The 21081-nt window shown below is 25.1% G+C and overlaps 1 protein-coding gene across 1 annotated transcript in view; it reads left to right on the forward strand.

The window, feature by feature from the left end:
* Positions 1 to 2092: 2092 nt before the first annotated feature.
* LOC114128976 (locomotion-related protein Hikaru genki) overlaps positions 2093 to 21081 on the forward strand; it is a 121314-nt gene continuing 102325 nt past the window's right edge. Inside the window, exon 1 of the mRNA XM_027993592.2 lies at positions 2093 to 2579. Coding sequence (XP_027849393.2) covers positions 2471 to 2579 — 109 coding nt within the window. The 5' untranslated portion in view covers positions 2093 to 2470. The remainder of the gene's footprint in view (positions 2580 to 21081) is intronic.

Raw genomic sequence — 21081 nt, forward strand, 5'->3', positions numbered from 1 at the left:
CTACAACAGAATGTATGTTATTTTTTATTTAAATATAAATTTTTTTCAAATTTTGAATAAATGTTTCAAACTATTATACTGTAAAGTTAAAAAATATTATGGATTTACGTTAATTTTATTTTTTATTCTAGTAATAACAACTTAAAGAAAAATCTTGATGTTAAGCTTTCAATCTATTTTACGTACATCTAGCATGGAATTTTTATCAACATTTAATGAAAAAAAATGTAGTAGATATTGCGACATTGAAACATTAAAATATTTGAAAACTTATTACAGTCTCGTTTTAGGTTGCTAATGATTGAGCTTATTTCATAAGAATAACTGTCTAATCTAATTTTTACGTAAAATAATTTATGTAACAAAGTGATAGAAATTTGTAAAATGATCATTAAGAAACGAACGATTGTAAGATATTATAACAATTATTGTAATTTTGAGTAATTTTTAAAGTAATTATATTGTTTGTTGTCACTTCTGATTATCATATTAATATTTTAAATAGTCTATTATATTATATTATAATGATTTATATTTAAAAATATTTTATATTAAAACTGTTTAGGGTTATCAATACATACAATTACATGTAAAAAAAATGTTTATTCTGTGCTGAGGTGAAAAAAAATTAAAATTTTTAATTTTAAAAAGGTTACTTTAAAGCACAGATATAAGATATCCATCTTGCTATAGCCGTGTTTTAAGATTGGAAGTTGTAAGCATAAAATACAATTATCGATGATACCTATGGAGACATGGAATTTAAAAAAAAATTGTGCCCAAGAATATTTGATATTACATTATTATTCACTCTATGGCACAGAAATATTTTTGAAGTATATACTTGTAATACGAAATAATCACAATAGTGTTAAGTATGATCTTACAGTTATAACTTATAATAATAAGAGTGAAGGAGTAGAGGATAATCGATAATAAAAAAACCCATGGTTGATGAAGTCAATCTACTGTATACTGTCCTGTTGTAAGTGTAGGCAGTAATTTCATCAAAATTTAAATTTGAAATGTCTATGAAGAAAGTTGTACTAATGTATTTTTGATATATTTAGATAACTTGATGTAAAAATAAGTAATCAGAAACCCCTTTTTAAATTTTTACTGTTTAAATATTAAAAACTACAAAGTAAGTCTTACGAATTTCGTTAAAATTAAAAAAAAAATTGATTATGTAATTAAGTTATTTTGATGTAATTAATTACTGTAAGAAACTAAGAACCATTTATGAATATGTTTGTACTACATTCTTAAGTTCTATAAATTTTGACCAAGAACAATTAAAATTAAAACTAAAATATGCAGTATTTTGAGTATCATACATTTATAAATAATAATAAAAATTTTATGTCTCTACGGTTATAAATTGTGGAGTAACAACAAAAAAAACAAAATTGATTTTGTGTTAAAAACTGGTTTCGTGTAGATACTTTTATTTTGTCGTTATGTTTTTTTTCTTTCAATTATTTTGTAAATTACAAGATAATTTGAGTGGGTACTTTGAAAATATTTTGAATGTTGACATTTTAATGGATGAATAGACGCTACCATTTATTCGGGTATGCTACTACAGAGATTTAACGATGATAATTATCATGGAAATATGTTTAGCAATAATATTATAATTACGGTATAATCGGTGTATGACATCGATGTAGGGGTAAAAATCTTAAATGATTAAAACACGTTTAATATCTAAAGATCATAGCTGGTACAGATATGGTGTGTCAGAACATGTGCTACATACCATTGAACATATATTTTATACCTAATTTTATTAATTTTATTAATAATAATATATACCGATTGACTTTGGTTTCAGTAATTTGTACACGCAGTCGTTAATAAACGAAATGCTAAAAGCTAAAAATGCAAAGTCTCCGAAATAACAATACGCCAGACCCCTAGACTAAATTATTATCGGTGGCATGGACGACAGTAGTGACTTCTGTGATCGGCCTCGGGGTAGCAGGCTGGGGGTGAGAGCTGCTAGCGCGCGGACATAAGCGAGACTCACGCCAACGTGCGTGCGTGTACGCAGGCGCATGCCGGGAAATCCGTTTTCCCGTCCACGGTCGGAAAATCAACGTGTCAGTTCTCCGATGACTCCGGCACCGTCCGCACATGCCTGGAATGTCGATTCGTACCACCGAAATACGAGTATAGGACTAGTCACACGTACGTTACACCTTTGCCGCTTCCCGAGATTTGCGTGTAGAATATTGCCGTAAGACCGTCGTCGTCGATTATCGTGTACCAGACGAGGGACACGTCGCTCGGCACACGGCATTGACGGTCCCGCGCCGGCAGTGTCGTCATGGAGGTAGTACGACCGTCATAGCCGCGACACACGTGTCAACACACTCGTCTTCTAACCGTCTACTCACCTCCACAGCCCAACCAAACACGACATAATATAACATCCGATCCACGGTTGCCCTAAGTCCCTAACTTCATGTTCTCGTATCAGTACGGACAGTACGCAATGTTTACCACCGTCGTAGTGGTTGTGATCGCGACTTGTTCGACCGCGTCAGTCCTTGGACAGCCAGATAAACCAACAGGTACGTATGACCAAAGCGGTTTGTGAACAATATAAACAATAAAATAGTTTTCACGTGTATCGAGCTGTATGGTTCTTAAAAATTTCAAACTCACCCTACCTATATCAACCTATATTATAATTTAAAATATATTATGTTGGTACTTACCTATACGTTTACAAACATTTTTACGTTACACAATTGGTTTTGATTTGAGTAAACGTGATGATAATAAACATAATATTACCAACATTATATTAATTATATTCCTCATTGATGTTTGGTAAACAATAAAGATTATAAAATAAGTTTAATAAATATAATATTGTTATGCTAGACAGTTTCTACATTCAACTAGTAACTATAGTTTACATATTATTGCAACTTTACAAAATAGTAAATACAAATAAACTAAATATGAAGTAATCAGAAGAATCATGAGTGTATTTTTATAAGCCTAAAGTGTAATATTTATTTAATATGAAAACTAATACACCAAATAAGTACTATTAATAGTAATCTATTATTAATTTAAAATTTAAATTTATTAGGTTATATTATGATATTTCAAAAATATTATTCTTATTACTAGCTAAACTTTACATATTGTATAGCACTTTTATCAATAAGTGTGAACAAGTATTCAGGACGTGGCGATAAAAATTATTTTACAACATCGAACAATAGTATTACAAAATTTTTTTCCAATTTACTACAATGGAACTTCGATAACTGGAATCGATTTGGGCCGAAAAAAATCCGAGTTATCGAAAATTCGACTTATAGAGGTTTCACTGTACTTAACTTGCTACTCATTAGCGGAACTAAGGTAAAATATTAGTGAGAGTTGACTAAAAATATAAAATAACCAAAAAGTGTATTTAAAGCATGTTTTTTTTTTCTGTACCTATAGTGGCTACCTTAATCACGAACATTTATTGATCCATTTCTACTTAAAAATTCATAAAACATTAAATTCAAAAACCATCCGTTTTTTCAAAATATAAATATTTCTATAACATCTAAATGTTAACGTATGAAACGTTTCTATTTATAACTATAATTACAATTACCTATAGTATGTATATTGTATACATTATCGCCAATCAATATTTTTGTTTCTTCGCGACCTACATTCACTTATCGTATTAGTTATGAATTATGAATTTTGATATTTGCTAATAATTTGAAAAACACAATTGAATACAAACACAGACTTCTATAAAAAATAATAGACAGATATATATTATACTTTTACCCCTTTACTGTTATCTATAACCACCGATAATAGCTGCCTACCCCAATTTAAATTAAACCACGATTAAAAAATATTATCACTTTACTGATTTGGAGTATTACGATTTCATAATATAACACAAGTGATACCTCGTTTTCGATCGAGTCATAATGAAATAGTTGAGTACACTCAAAGGTTAAGGGTTAAAAACTTTTTATGAAATCAACCAATTGCCGATTGTGGGAATTTTGTTTTTTTTCCAGTAATTAGCACTAAGTAACATTAACATTGCTAATTTCAGTATAATAAATCAAGGTGTCTTAGTTTTACATTGTTAAAGGTTAATTGATCATTTCTTATATGTTTTTATTTTCTACGCATAAATAAAAATTATAATTTTTCGTTTATTTAACTATTTTATAATGTTATTATAACTGTACCTATTAATTATTATTAAATATTATAAACAAGGGACAGTGCAACACTGAATCATATTCAATAGTTGTAAATATTGTATTACGATGACCAAACTTGGTTATTATTAAATGAGGATTTAAAATTAGCATCAAACATAAGTTAATTGTGATTTGGCTTAAATTTATTTCTGACAATACACATCAATACAATAATATATGTAATACATTTTATATTATAGTCTTAAAATAAAAAAAATAACACATTGTTTTCATAGGTAGTAAAGTAATTTAATTTTAGTAAATTTGTACAGCATAAATTCAAACTTTTGCAAGTTATTGCTCTACGTGCATAAGGTTTGTAATTTCTTTTGAAATGTATAACATGTAAGCAGCTTCAAAATATATGAATCGCTTTTAAGTTTTAATATTTTGCGTAATATACACTCAACAAACAACTTTGAAAACGTTTAGATAATATTTTTTCTTCTTATTTTCATGTTTTTATAACACAATGTAAGCAAATATTATAATAATGTAATGTAGTTGTAATGTACCTATTATGAAAAGCTCAAACTATATTATATTATTATATTGCATATGAAACTATAAGCTTGAGAATAAAATAGATATATTTTTAAATAAATTGAAAAAAAAACCAGCAATAATATATTATTATTTATTAGACAATATTTTATTATATTATATACTTTTGTAAAATGTGAAATTATTATTTTATAGTTTTATACTACCTATAATAATATTAAATATCAATAATATGTATAGTGAAACTTCCATTTAACGAAATTTTCTGTTTAACTAATTATTTTTGAGACTATGACACATTGTTAATCATGCGTTAATTCTATTTAATAAATTTCTTTATAGGTAATCCGAATTTTTTGCTCCCCATGAGATTTCATTTAATGGAAGTTTTACTGTATAACTAGTTATGATTGCAAGTAGAAATGATAGGATATAATATGTAAATATAATATATATTTATTTGTTTGGTATATTATGTTCATCATGTATTACTAAAACGTTATTAAAAAAGTCTTAAAAAAGATTGTATTGGTAAAAAATAAAAAATAAATTGAAGAACTACTGCAGTTTTAATTTAGTTATATTATAAAAACAAATTAAGATGATTTTTTTTTTTTTTGTATATAATGACAACTCTTATTGCATTTCGTATGTTTTCTTTTGACTTGTTAAATTTAAATGTTATATTTATATATAATATTATTTAATCATATTTATCTAAATCAATCAAGTCACTGTATATGTCAAGATTAAATTTATTGGAAGACAAAGCACGTTTGAACTAGTGAAAAGTTGTTACTTAATTTACAGTATTTTATTATTTATAAACCATACATTTTATATTATTGTACAAATAATAATAAAAAAAAAAAATCTTGCATATAAATATCATACATCGATTGCTTATACTTTATTAGAATAACTAAATTTAGTATTGATACTAGAACATTAAGTTAGTAGTTGGTATATGGTAATGATAAATATGCACCGTAATTTAAAGATTAAAGTCACTAATTCTTGACAATATTTTGAGTGCGTTCGTATTTTAATTTGTAAAATTTACATTTTATTTGATTAAACCGATATTGGCAACAATAATAAAAATAGTAATTTCGTTTCAGATCAAGTATTTGTTATTTTCATATATTTGTAAGTATAAAATATTAAGTGATATTTGTATTCTGATTTTCAGGCAAGTAACTTAATGTTTTTTTGTTTTATATACAGACATACAGTTGGTTAAAATTCCCCTTCGAGAACTACCATGTGTTATTTTTTGTTTAATTTTTATGAATTAAGGGATACACATTGATTTTAATGTCGCACTTTCATGACAAAACTTTTACATAACTTTAAGATTTTTTTTCAGACTTGTAAGTAACGTACCCAGTAAAATGCTGCAGGATGGCTATTTTATCTTGGTATTACTAGAACTCTTTAAAGTACCTACTACCTATACATTATATTATATTATTATTATACCTGATACGTAAATACAATAAATTTTAAGCAATGATTCTATTCTTTCAAGAAATCAATAAATAGTTTAATGACTGATGTGTACCATTCTTTTAACATCCAACCTGCAGTGCATAAACTTCCAAAAACAGGTTTTGTTTAGATTATTAAGGTGATATTATGTAGGATCATTAAAGACTTGTCTCGCTAGAATACCATCAACCCGTAAATCACTATATTAAGCTTTGCGAATTTACAGATGATGACGCAACACAATTTACGAAAAATGGAAATCTTTTTTAAAAGATAACTTGCGTCATTCAAAATTTTTAATTACTAATTACCGATGATGCAAAATTATTTTATTCATACAACCATTGATTATAAATACTTTAATTCATTGTGTTAAATCATATGGAGATCAGACGGTAGTCGCTCTGATTTACAAAACCTCAATATTGAATCAAAAAATATAATCTTTTGGAAATCCCTTATCAGAATATTATTTTTCAGAAAAATCCAGTGAGGTTCTAAATGCGCGTGGCTCAACTAAAATAAACGCATTGAAGGTAACCGCTAACCATATTGTTTACCGTAATGGCTGGAGTTTTTTTATGTCCGTCATCATCATCTGATTCTCAATCTCACAGTTATTGCGTTTTTCATGTATACGAATATTGTGACATTTCAATCTTTAATCAATCGTTTTCACATCGACGTTCGCAAGTGCCTATTATAATATTATTGTGTGTAAATGAGTCTTAATCACCTCTGATTCAAAAAAACGTACAGCTCGTTTCCCAAAGTTTAGGCGCCGGATGACACGTCAAGGTAAGATGTATAAAATCACTTACATTATTCACAGGTTCATTGCACAAAATAGGAATAAACGGTTTCATACGCCTCTACTACCATTAAGTATATTTTAGAATGTATCTACCTATTGTATTTACATAATATTGTTATAATAATATTATAGGATAGGTTTTGAAAATTCAAAAATATAATTCGTTTATTACCTACTGTTTGTCTAGGACCTAGGTGACACAATTTATGCAAATTTTGCTGTAATGCGCTATTTTCTGTCGGTCATTATTTAACAGTAGTTACGTGTGTCAACATCGGTAGCAGTTAGTTAATACATTATTGTTGTCGTTACGAAATACTCATATTTCTGCATATTTAATTCGTTTACTGAAAACGGCGCGAGATAAAACCTAATCTAATACCAACTTACACACCAATGTAGGTATTGAAATCGCATAAACTATAATATGCTGACTCGCGAGTATAAATAATATTGACTATTAATTGATTAATAACTATTGTTTATTAAACAGCAAATGTATTCGTTCTTTATTCTATAAGTATATTTTGCGTTTAGACTCAGAAACAGATTCAATGAGATTAATTTAATTTATAAAAAAAATAATTAATCAATATCAAAATAGCTAGGTTAGATACATAATAAGTTAAATCCAATGAATAAAGCTTAAGACAACTATTTCTCAAACTTACCATTGAAAATGATATTAAAAATTTAAATATACTCTCAGTTACAATGCACATTGGATTTAATGTACAGTTATTACTTATTTATTTACAAATGAATTAAAAATTAGAATAGATCATTAATGAAACGAAATATTTTACAAGTGAACACAAACTTAAGATCAGTATGATCGATAGCATATTAGACCCTAGATGCACTGAAGTAATCAAACAATATTCTATTATATAGGAGGAACAGTTTTAAACCGATTATATTAATCTATACATGGTCACTTATTGGGTGGAGAGAACACACAATGAACTTGTCCCCTCTCTTGGAAAAATAATATTAATTTAGTATTATTATCTAATTACTTGAAAAGCATACAACGAAAAAAACTGTAGTTCTAATTTACCTATACTGAATTATAATACATTTTATTTTATTTTTTTCTATTTATTTTTTTTTATTTAATTAACTATAATATGCCAATGCAAATATTAATTACGTTAATAATAGCATATATATTTAAATGTTGGAATAATATTTATTTTTTTTTATTTTGCCAAATTGCTTAAAATGTTACTAATCGTGGGGGTGCTCTGTGCCCATGAATTTATATATAAAAACATTAAAAACTAAATGAATAATTTTTGTTTGTCATTTGTCTAATAGAAATAAAACCTTAATGGTTGGAATTTATTAAATTATTTAAATTGAGGATTAATTTTGACAATGATATAATATGTAAAACATATTATATAAATATTATATATGCATTATTATTATTATCATTATTTATTATTTATACATTATACGCAATGTACAATATAAATACGTCTTATCTAAGGTTCTTAATGGAATGTTTTATTTAAATAAAAGTAAAATCAAGTGAATTTTTAATAATTAACATAAAAGTGTTTTTTTCTTTTAGTCGTCAGGAACTCATGTGTAATTCTGGTGTGACCTGAGCTTAATCTATTTAGTTAGGTACCATTTCATTTCTAATTTATTCTTTTCGTTTTATGTTGGAGTTCTGCCATCTATTTGTTTTCCTTATAATCACATTTAATTTGTTATTTTTTGTTCCAAGTATTTTTCTATTTAGCATAAATGATTTCATTAGTATAGATTTTTGCATCTTCATAAGAATTTTGTTCAATCAATGTTCTAGTATTAGTTGAGGCAACTAAAGATTATTCGTTTTACTTTTTATTTACTTTTATTTCTGAGTCGTTTGGTGTCTATATATTATTATAGTACTTAGTTTATTTTTAATGTTTAGTCGCATTTTCTAGAATTTGTACTAGATTGTTTTAATTGTTTTTTTAATGAATATTTTTAAGAAAATTAAACTAATCTTTTTAATCAAGAACTATATATATATATATATATATATGCGATGTATGGCAAGTTAAAATTTTTGTATTAGGTATATTATTATTATCTAAAAAACTATGAGAATTTTTTTTGTCAAATTTTAATTATGAGTAATTTAGATTTTATATAATATTAAAATAATATCAATAATACAATATTAAACATATTGTTGCAGTAATATTACTTATTCTATATTAACTATTAATTATTATAATTATAATGATGTTGGTTGACACAATATTGAATCTATAAATATTTAAAAAGAATATAGCTTAAGCTTAAAAAAGCTTAAAACTTTAATACATCCATCAAATTATATCTTGTCATTAGTACTTCATACCTTCTTGGCTATGTTTTCTCTTAAATTCAAGAGTTTGGGTTGAGAGATTCTAGTATATTATGGCAATCCATACTCGATTCTTTTTATTTTCCGTACGGCTCGCATTTAGTGAAAATGTGTTTCAAAGTGAATGAAGTTCCGAAGTTGATCAAAGATTCATTTATTATTTAACAATAAATAATTTAATATACAATTTAATACATTTTTATGATTTAATTTTAATTGTGTGTTAATTGTTTTTAAATAAATAATTAAACTACAGATTTTTATTTTTTGTATATTATTTTTAGTCTTTATTATTAAAACAAAAAAATCTTCACGTAAATAATATTTCCACAAAAAAAACTATTCCATAGCTTGTAATACAGTTGAATAAAAGGAAGAAACTTTTCAGCTGGAGAAATACGTTATTTATTACGCTTCGATAAGTCTAGCTGTTATAAGTACAGAACATTTTGTATACATAAAGTTTCCGATTCTAGTGATTGCGTAGTCTTTCAGGTATGAAAAATCGCAAGTACTTGGAAAAACTTTAAAAAGAAGTGTTAGTCTTAAACAATATTTTTTTTATCGAAGACAGACTAATGTAAAAATCTTTGATTTATAATCAATTTAATATCGATGATTACTAAATTAATATAATTTATTTTTAATATCCAAACACAGTCCATTTTTAAATGAATAGAATATTTGTACAACTACAAATATACAATTTATACTATATTCACTTAAATATATACGTAGGTAATCGTTATATTTTTATATTATTTATTTTAAAGTATTAACCAATATACGATTATACCTATAAAAAAAAATAAAAAACAATAGGTATTAATAAACAAAATATTTTATAAATGTATTTTTTTAACTGATTATTTTATTTTCCAACAAAAACTAAAGGACATAAAAAAGTTTTTTTTAATTTTTTTTTTTTAAACTTAGCCTATAAAGTAGATAGTAAACATTACCTATGCTTATAGGAAAATTTGTTATTAAAGTATATTAAGTATTATTAATAGTAATTAATATTTATTTATGTTTAAGTGATATAATGGACTATACTATACTATTTTTATACTTCTGTTTATTAATATTAAAAACATATTTTATGTTAATATAATTGTATTTATATTTGAGTATAAAATTATTAAGATTTATTCTATATTTATGATTAAAATACATTTGAATATTATTTCACAGTACATATTTTTAGTGTTTGAAAAATGTTAAAGTATAAATAAAAGTTGATAGATTTTTATCAGATTTTAATCAAATATATTATAATAAATAAGTAGTGATATTCGGTAATTACTAACCACCAACATAATTGGCAAGTTAATGGGATGCAATAGGTATAATAGTAATATATTAGTATATTACATATAAATATGTAATTATGTCATATTATATCAAATATTAAATCATTGAACAAACTTTTATCATGTTAGAGGGACTGTTCTAAAAAGTATTAAATATGTTCATCTTGGTTCTTGACAGGCAGTCAATTATACAATTATGTAGAGTAATATTTATGGGATTGCACACGTTATAAAATGTATACAACCCTATTTATAGTCATTATGTGTGAGAATAATATTTGCTGAATAAAAAAAAAACCATTAGGTTAAAGAGAAAAGTAAATAAACCGTCAACAGACGTAATAAGGGATGGAAAGAAATTGAAAAATGTTCCTTTAAACGGATTTTCCCCATCATTTTCCCCGTTCCTCTCACTTTTCTACACACATTTTTTTAATGCTATATCTGAGCAATATAAAAATAGTCTGAAAATGGTTTGTATAATAAATGGTTGGCCGTGTTGAGGTCCGTTCGTGTATTCAAATGAGTTTAATGTACCGCTCTAATTCCTACATCGTTCATCATTGTTGGTTTTGAGTAACGTCTATGGCATTTGCATTTTCTCTCTTTCGACGACCTCACAACTACCATCATACCCCATAACATTTACGCCTTGCCACCACACTCCATCTCAGTGTGTTCATCGCTACTGAACGATTTATTCTAAACGACAAGCGTTTGTCATATTCACAATGATTTTATGCCATTTTTTCCAAAATCCCCAGTAAAATCGCTTTGTGATTTCATTCTCTCTGTGGCCAACATCAACCTGTAATAGTATTGAAGCAAAACAAAAAAAAATGTTTTATAATTTTTTTTTGATGACTATTGTTTTTTTTTTTTAAATTTATTTATGATGAAATATAATATTCATTTTCGAACTATTTCATGAGTTTTTATAATCGTACATATTTCAAGTATTTTGTTTTAAAAATTCAACTAGTGTGTTGAATTAACGTCAATCAGAAAATTAATGAAATGATACCATGCTATGAATAAGTGATGGGAAAACATCTTCTCATTATTCACGTGCATTATTCGCAGAATTTCGGGCTTAAAAATGGACCAAGATCATAATATTGTTCGTAAATTAACACCGGTGTTTTGAATATTAACTTTTGTTCATTACAGTTATGGCATACATTTTTATTCCATGATGAAAATTTATGGTTTTGAATAAATAATATAGTTTCCAATTCTTCAGATTGAATAATTTTATATAATTCAATAGATAATAGCTACTTTTTAAGCTAAACTACCGATTAACTGTAGGTTACGTACTAATTTCAAAATATTAAGAGAATTACACGTCAAATTTGAAAAATAATTGGTATATAATAGACTCTATTAATGCCTAAAATTGCTATAGTACTTTTAATATTATGTATAGTATATTATGTTATATACCTACCAGTGTTTATATTTATATTGATCGTACAGTAAACTCTCGTTAATCCGGCCGTGTGATAATTTGTTATATCCTGTAAACCAAATATATTTTATTTTTCTATTTTTGCTTAAGAGATTACAACAAAATGTCTTAGAAGCATTATTTCAAACTAAAAATAAAAAATAACAATTTTTTTAAATTTTTCTTATCAAAAGTTAAATTTAACACAGTAATACATTAAAATGTATGCATCGTTTAAAATATATTCTAATAAAATTATTAAAGGTTTCTCAATAAGTAAATATTCGTTTTTATTTGAACCTTTATTTGGCGTTTTTGTTAATTTGGCAATTTTAATTTACTGTTACCGAAATTGTCAACAAAATAGTAATTGATAGGGAAATGAAGCTATTATGATAACAAATAACTATAATTCGACCATTTGTAAAACGATTACACTAGTCACTAGATAATATTGAAACCAGAATTTATTGCTCATAATTAAATATTTTAATAAAATCATTTAGATAAGTTTCACATGTCATAAGTAAAAATGAACCTCTGGATTACCAAAAGGCAGTATCTTAAATAATAATTTGAGGTCCCCTCACCAAGCATAGTCTGATAGTCAATAGTCATATAAGTACTATTATATTGATACGTTGAACAATATATCTTCAGGTAGTCTTTTTAAACATCTAGTCGAATGAATTTGATGGTTAGATGATTTACAGTATGACTTAACAGACGGTTAGGCTATGTCAAGATACTAGAGCTAGGTTGCAACATCACGCAATCTTAGTTATAATATTTAAAGGTAGATTATAACGCCACTTACTTAGCTTAACTAGAGTAAAATCTTATATTTTATAATTATTGCCAAAAGCTTAATAAGTATAAATATAAATAATTATATTATAGTGTATTTAAAATTTAAATAATCATTAATATTAATATTTTTCTGTTATACCATAAACGAATGAATGATAGAAAATAATAATATCAAGATTTTATAAGCATGAAAAGGCATTAAATGTGTGTTATAAATTTGTATTTTATTTAATATTTCAATAAATATATAATATAACTAATGCGTAGTTTCAAATTACATTTTACATTTCCTGTTTGCACTTCTATGATTGAATGGTGATAAATATATAATACATATTTATACATATATATATAGTACTTACATATTATTTTCCCCCATAAACCAGTAAAACGAGTAATGTCCCGTTCATTTAGCATAATGGAATTTGAAAACGTAGGTACTAGGCACATAAATTGTTGGCATCCTGGTTGAAAATTGAATATTACCGCTTCCTGCAGTAATTGAAATTTATAATATACTACGTATAAAATTGTGTTTAGAATATTCCAATATTGGCTGAAGTGCACTGTAGCCGTATCACTAATTTGTAATCTCTATAGCATGTCTAAACATATAATATATCCATCATCCTCAGTAGTCGACATTTTAAGCACGTTTTGAAACTAAATTATATTGTCCCGATAAGATTTAATATTCTATTTCAGAAAACACTTGAGAATTTTACAATAAATCCTATAACACTACAGTAATTACTTATTATAATATTTTTGTATAATTGAAATTTAATTAGGTACTGTTTGGAACATGATATCCATATACAATATAAAATGATCGTAGCTATAATAATGACTTCACGGTAGGTAGCAATTTTAAAATCAGTCGCCACCGTTAATCGTTATTATTAATATAAATTATAATTATTAATTGCCGATGCATACGTGTTCATTGATATGCTTTCAATTATCGATATCGATTCATTTATATTTATTGACTCATTTATTTTAGAATTGTAGACATTAAAAAAGTTGTCATATTTATATTATTAAAAATAAGAAAAATTAAATATTTAATTAAAATCATGGATGAAAAAATAGAAAATATTGTTTATCGTTTATGTTTATTATTCTTTGTCATTGATTAGCTATCTTGACATTTAAATAAATATTTAATAGAAAATTTAATAAAATAATATCGAATATTGATGTACTTTCTATAAATTAGTCGTATCGGTATCAATATCGAAATACCACCATATTATCATTATGCGTGGTGCATCACTATTAGGTGCGTAATATAGGTACACGGCTGATTGCGCACGGGTGTCGTTATTAGTATAAATATAAATAATATATTATTATTAGAAGCACAATTTATAATTTGTATGTGGTAGGTAAGACAGGAAGGTAGTTTGATAATTTTAATGTTCTTATTTTTTGAGTGTGATTCAATCTATAAGTGTATTCAGTGGCGTAGTTATGATTTTGTTCTGGGAGGATACCTATATAATTTATTGATTTAACATAAAGTAGGCTCAATAAGTCAATGCATTAAACATTAAAAAAAAAGGCTCTGGGGGGAATCTTTTTTACAATTTGTACCGTGCGCGTATATAATCTTTACGGAACAAGTGTTGTTTACTTAATCGTTGGACGGATTTTCTGTCGTATATATAAATAATATAAGTATAATATATTAAAGTTGTAGTATATAGCCGATTATTGGTCGTTGATCGTCGTGGGACAAGTCGTTGAGGTTAAGTTTTTGTATATTTGTTGTGATGTGGAGATCGTTAAAATTATACTTACTATTACTGTTGTTAATTATTTTCATACTTTAGTATTACTATTATTATTGTGTTCGTGATCAGTCCGTTAGAAACATTTCATAATGTAGTATATAATGTACTATTGTACTACATAATAATATGTACATCCATGTAAAATATTATACATTATTATTACAGTTTATAAATTAGAGTACCTATATATTTATTATTACATTATTTCATTTCAAGAATAGTAAGCGTTACAGTACCTTTATGATAAAATAGATTGTGTGAAATTTTGTGTCATCGACAATAAGTTACGACCATATTATGTGTATACCTAATGTATAATATAATTAATAGGTAATTAATAAAAATGTAATTGATATTATAGTCAATTTATAAAAATATTATACTCAGTAGTTAGTTATAAGAAGTAAGGAGAATACAAAATAAACAATATGTAATTATAATTAACATTCTAAGTTAAAAAAAAAAATCTTGTACAATAATAAGTATGTAGGTAAAGCATGTAGTTTAAGACTATAATATAGAAAAGGTTTATCACTAGGTTTATCATTAGTTATATTTAATTAGCTTCATGATATGCTTTTTTATATGTAAAAATTTGATTTTATAAATAAACAAATAAATAATTATTATCATATCAATGTATTACAATTACAATAAAACTGAATTGTTTAGGACCAACAAATGTCTTCGTTTTAAAGAGTGTTCTATCAAGAAGTTAATTTTACTACATTATTTGAACCAAAACTATTGACTTTTTCTGTTATAGAGAGGTTTTACTGTTTCTTTCTTATTTATTTATTTCTAATATTTTATCAGCTAATGAGTATAATCTATATATAGTATTTATTAAATACCTTATAATAATTATGACTGTATAATTAATAAAATACAGGGTTATTTGTAATATTGTATTCATGTATAATGTAAATTCTCTTTGGTAGATATTCTGCGCTGTTCATTTATACAATTACTTGTTTAAAGTTTAGCATGTCAATGCATTATTGTACGTTACATAATATAAAACGCATTGTTTCTCTTTCATGATCACATTATGTAATAAAATGAACTCCACGTACCTATAATAATAAATAATAATAATAATAGGTATTACCTTCTGGATAAACTGGTAATAATAGTTGTACTTATTAGAGGAAGAGAAAAATGTTTTCCGTGTACCTGCGTCGTAACATAAAAATTTACTATAATATTATTGGAAACTATTTTTTTTTTTTTTGGTCTTCATTATTATACCTTCCATCTTTCTCGCGTTGTCCAGCGAAAAACGAGTGGATAAAAATCCCGGGGCACTATGAAATCCATTACAGCGGCAATTCAACAATGACTATACGCACTATATAATACAAGTATACTATACATGCGATACTGCGCAGCCAGATTTTTGCCGTACATCATGAATAGGAAAATCCTCATCTTTATGAACTTCTAGTTCACCATCAGTCCTGGAAGAGTATAATCATTGATTGGTTGACCCCAATAATATGATAAATTCCATACTTTTTCATTCTATTACTTACATTACATAAACATATTTTGAGTTATTTAATAGTTTCTGTATAGTAAAAACTTATTTCGGTTCCGAGCGTTTTCTTGAAAATTATCTAAATTACCATCCAAGGTATAGGAGGTACCTAGGTACCTAGGTCGTATACTATATGTATATAGTACTGTTGTATAACTTTAGTATACTATACTAATGTAGTAAAAAAATTTAATATATTTGATGAACGGTGTAGACATTATTGGCAACACTCATCTTTTGATATTTTGGGTACAAATCTCTATGCGTTTAAAATATAAGTACCTATAATATATATATAAACTATACAAATTAATTAAAAACATAGTTGAACTATATTCAAACACCAATGTAAACAAAATTATTTATAAAATTATAATATGAAATAAATTAAGGTAATTATTTTTATTTTATAATTTAATATTTACCGTTTGTGTTTTTGTTTATTTATATGAATGATGAATATTCTTTAAAATCATACAGGAATACATTTTATTTCTAAAAATATTAAAGTCTGACAATGATTAGAAACAAATTTTTACATTTATTGTTGATTAAAGTTAAAAGAATAATTATAGACTATTAATTTTTTTGACATATACTCAGCGAACATTAAATATGTATAAACAAATTATGTTTACGCTTCAATAGTATTTTTAATCTAGGTATTTAAACTACAACCTATAAACCAATACAGTATAATGCGTGTAGATTACATTGTATACAACCAAAAGTATAAATAACTTAGAATTTTCCATTCAGTACGACCATATTTATCATAAATTATATTTATACTCAACAGCATGGATATCGGAGAAAATAAATATATATTTACTTTTCTGAAGGGTTAACGTTTAAATTTCTATAGACTATGTTTGGTTTTCGGGTTTTCGGAAGTCGAATAAAACACCCAGGGCCAGTGCTATACCAAAGAGTCGTCTACCAGGTGTCCGGTTTTCTCACATTTATCTTATTCTCGAGTTCATAATATTGGTCGTTTTCTTTTATTTTTTTCAACCAACATTAATCTTCTATATAAAAATGTTGCGATCTTTATAAATAACGTAGTTCTTGGGTCTCGAACAAGAACATCTGTTATATTAACTTTTTAACTTTTCCCCGCTACTTTCCTTATAGTCGAAAGGTTTCAGAGATAACAAACTTCAAGATAGGCTCTGTATAATATTACACGAAAACTAAAATGTATCGGTCCCAACATCAGCAACTTTTAGCCCAAATAAAAAAGTAAGGAAACAAGAAAAAATGGTACAGTAATTCTTGTATATAAGTGTTCAAAAAAAATCAAGATATCTTAGCATCACCATTCTATTTGATGTAAAATAAGTTTTACTTAAAAAAACAACATACATTTAGATATAAATAAATGACTTTACAGCGGTATCTACTAAATTTCCCATTGTTTTTGTATGATTTCCAAAGTCCTTAATTCTTATTGAAGCAACCCAAACAATGGAGAATAAAATGTTTCCTTAAATAGATAGTATAATACACATTTGATGTTAATTTTTAGAATATAATACATTTTTTTACACGAAATATACAAAGTATAAATTTTTTTAAATTTACGTCTGGAGATTTGAACATTACATAGTGCCTTTTGTTGTCTGCTTTTATTGAAAATAAAAGTGGCTGATAGTAAGCCTTAATGGTACAAAGGCTTTTTGTCGTGTTTACCTTATATTACATTAAATTACTTCTGCATGTAAAATAAACTGCCATATCCCTAAGGACCGGTAAACACTTTTACATCTTTAGAAGTTGAAAACACCTTCAAGTTATAGATATTCTCTGGCTGGATATAAACAAACGTAATGGAGTGTCAGTAAAATACAGATTGTTGATTCTTAAAAGAATACATTTAATATCAGCGCTTTATAAAAATCAAATATGGATTATTCTTAAAAAAAAAAAAAAAATTAAATACCTGTCAAATTGTTTCTACCATATTTTATTTTGTATGTAGTATTGTAATACAAAACGTTTTTTGTTTTTTAACCGTTAGATACACAGTTATCAAAACAAAAAGTAGAATGCTAGATTAGTAATTATAAAATTATCTTTTAAACATTTAAAATTGTGTCTAGTTTTATTTGAGGTATTGTATTGGTATTGGTATCAATAGTTACGGTTATTCAAAATCAAATTAATTAACTTCTATAGTGAATAAAATAATATTGATGTTTAAAGTTTACTCATGTTTGGAAAAACACTTTTTCTAAACTGTGTAGTATATTTGTTTTAAGGGTACAAATAATTCGAAATCGAGATAGCCTAAATATACAAGTAGGTACATTAATATAAATAACAATAGTAAAATAAAGTATTCGTATTTGTTATCTTGTTACTACCTACACTTCATATATTTAAGAATTATTTTTTATTTCAACATAAAAAAATAATAATAATAAAAATATTTAGAATGATTCAAATTAAATTCTTATTTTTACAGAAACTTACCACCTTTTTGTATTAGATATATCAATTAAGTAATACTATAATACTATTAATACTAATAAAACTATTCAGTAACAGTAATTTAAAGTACGGTTTAACTCAAATTAATTATATAAGAATACCTAAGTATATTTTTATTTTATATTAAAGAACTTCTTAAAACTTTTAAATCTAGTCAGTATTTTAAGTATTCTACTATTTATATATAATAATATATTAGAATTTTAATTATTGATTCATATCTAAAATTTAGAATTTTAATGTTCTAAAATTTAATCTATCCTAAATGGATAAATAATTATAATAATATAATCGAATATTGTATATTACAAATTATCAAAAATTGGTTAAAATATAATACGTACAAATTACATTTAATTTTTCCTGTTAATGATTATGTCTTTTAATTTAAGTATAGAAAAAATTAAAATTTATAATGGATATATTATTTCTTTAGTTGGGTATTATATATTTTGTGAGTAGTTTTAGAATTTTTCCAATTAAATAAAATCTTCAAACTCGCAAAAATATTTTTTCAAGTTATAAAGCTTATAAAGTTTATAAAATAGAACTTCAACTAATATTCAATTGCAATTTAAAGTCTCAGATATTGTTTTAAATTTTCATAAGATATATTGATAAATAATATATATAAAACTAGGTAGTATAATAAATTGTATATATTAAAATTACAGTAAATAATACGTTTATAAATATTTTAACTTAAATATTTTTATTTTTAGAAAAAAAAAAGAAATTGTTTTTTATGCATTGATTCAATGTAATTTAGTAATAATAAAATCTAAAAAATTTTAGAGAAAAATAATATTTTCGTTTAATTATATTTTGATAATAAATTTAAATATATTTTCCACTGTCCATTATTATTTTAAGTATTTTATAGGTTAGGTCTTATTTTTTCAATTTTATGAATTATTATACTTTTATCTAGTGTAATCTCACACACTTTTTTTTTAAAAAAGAAAAAAAGTTTTCAGAATAAATTATTGTTACATATGTAGGTTGGTGAATTGATGTTGTAATATTTACAAAAAAGAATTTTTAGTAGAAAAGCTATATTTAGAATTTGTTAACGATGCAAAAACATCGCACAGTGTGTTATTACTTGTTTCGAGTTTATGGCGAAAGAAGATGCCGTAGATATAGGGGAAAGAACTGGAAAAGTAAGGATACTTAAGTGATAACTTCCTCCCTCATGTTCCGGTGCTTTTAACTTTATACACACTCATACAAAAAAAAAAATCTTCTGTAGTTTGTACATAACAAATCGATCCAAGACAAAAAGGAAGAGGGGTTAACGAAAACAGAAAATGGCCTTTAATTACACACATTGTCTTATTCACTAACAAATTGTTATTGTAAATTACATTTTTTTAAATTAGTGATTTTATAGAGAATAAACAAACAATATTCAAATTTGTGTCAGATATAATTTTCAGTTATTCGTAACACTTAGTTTAACATGATTTTGGTTATAAAAATCAATACTAAAATATGTATACAATTGTATGAGTACCTTTAAAACTCGTGAAAAAATATTCAATTTTGTTTTATACGACTTTAGTTTTCTTGTCTTCTGAATTACGTATTAACGGGTTTTTAATGTGTATAGTAATTAATGTTACTTAAATAATAAACTTTATTAATCTGTTATACTTTTCGATAATCATATTTTGTTAGTTACTATTTGAGAATTATCTTGGATATTGGAAAATTGTATAGCATTTATTTGTTTAAAATTATGTTTTATTAGTATAATTATTAATTTGATTGCAATTATTATTGTCATCATTTTAAAAACCAGTAATAAAAAAAAATATTTATTTGAAACATTTTGAAACTCAATATAATTTTTTTAATATTTTTAAATCTAATAAATAAAATGTATAGAAAGAGAATGATTTATCATTTATTAAAAAAAAGAAAAAATGGAATAATTAGGATATTACAATAAATTGATAATTGTATAAGTATAAGGTATACACTATACAGTAAATATATAAATATATGACTTTATTAGATTCTGAACGGAGTGATGAATGTAGGTAGGTATTGATTCTACTATGATGTTTGTTTTTTTGTTGTGTCCGTGTACACCATAATTTGTCGAACTAATGCTTCAATTTAAAACTTCAGGGGTGGTTTCCGAAGGCAAATTTAACACCCTTGGGTATATTATAGAAGTCAAAAGTAAGAGTTCAGCAGTTTTCAAAAAAATTGGAAAAAAGCAAAAAAAAGTGACGGAA

The sequence above is a fragment of the Aphis gossypii genome, chromosome 3, assembly GCF_020184175.1.
Source record: "Aphis gossypii isolate Hap1 chromosome 3, ASM2018417v2, whole genome shotgun sequence".
In the NCBI taxonomy this organism is placed as follows: domain Eukaryota; kingdom Metazoa; phylum Arthropoda; class Insecta; order Hemiptera; family Aphididae; genus Aphis; species Aphis gossypii.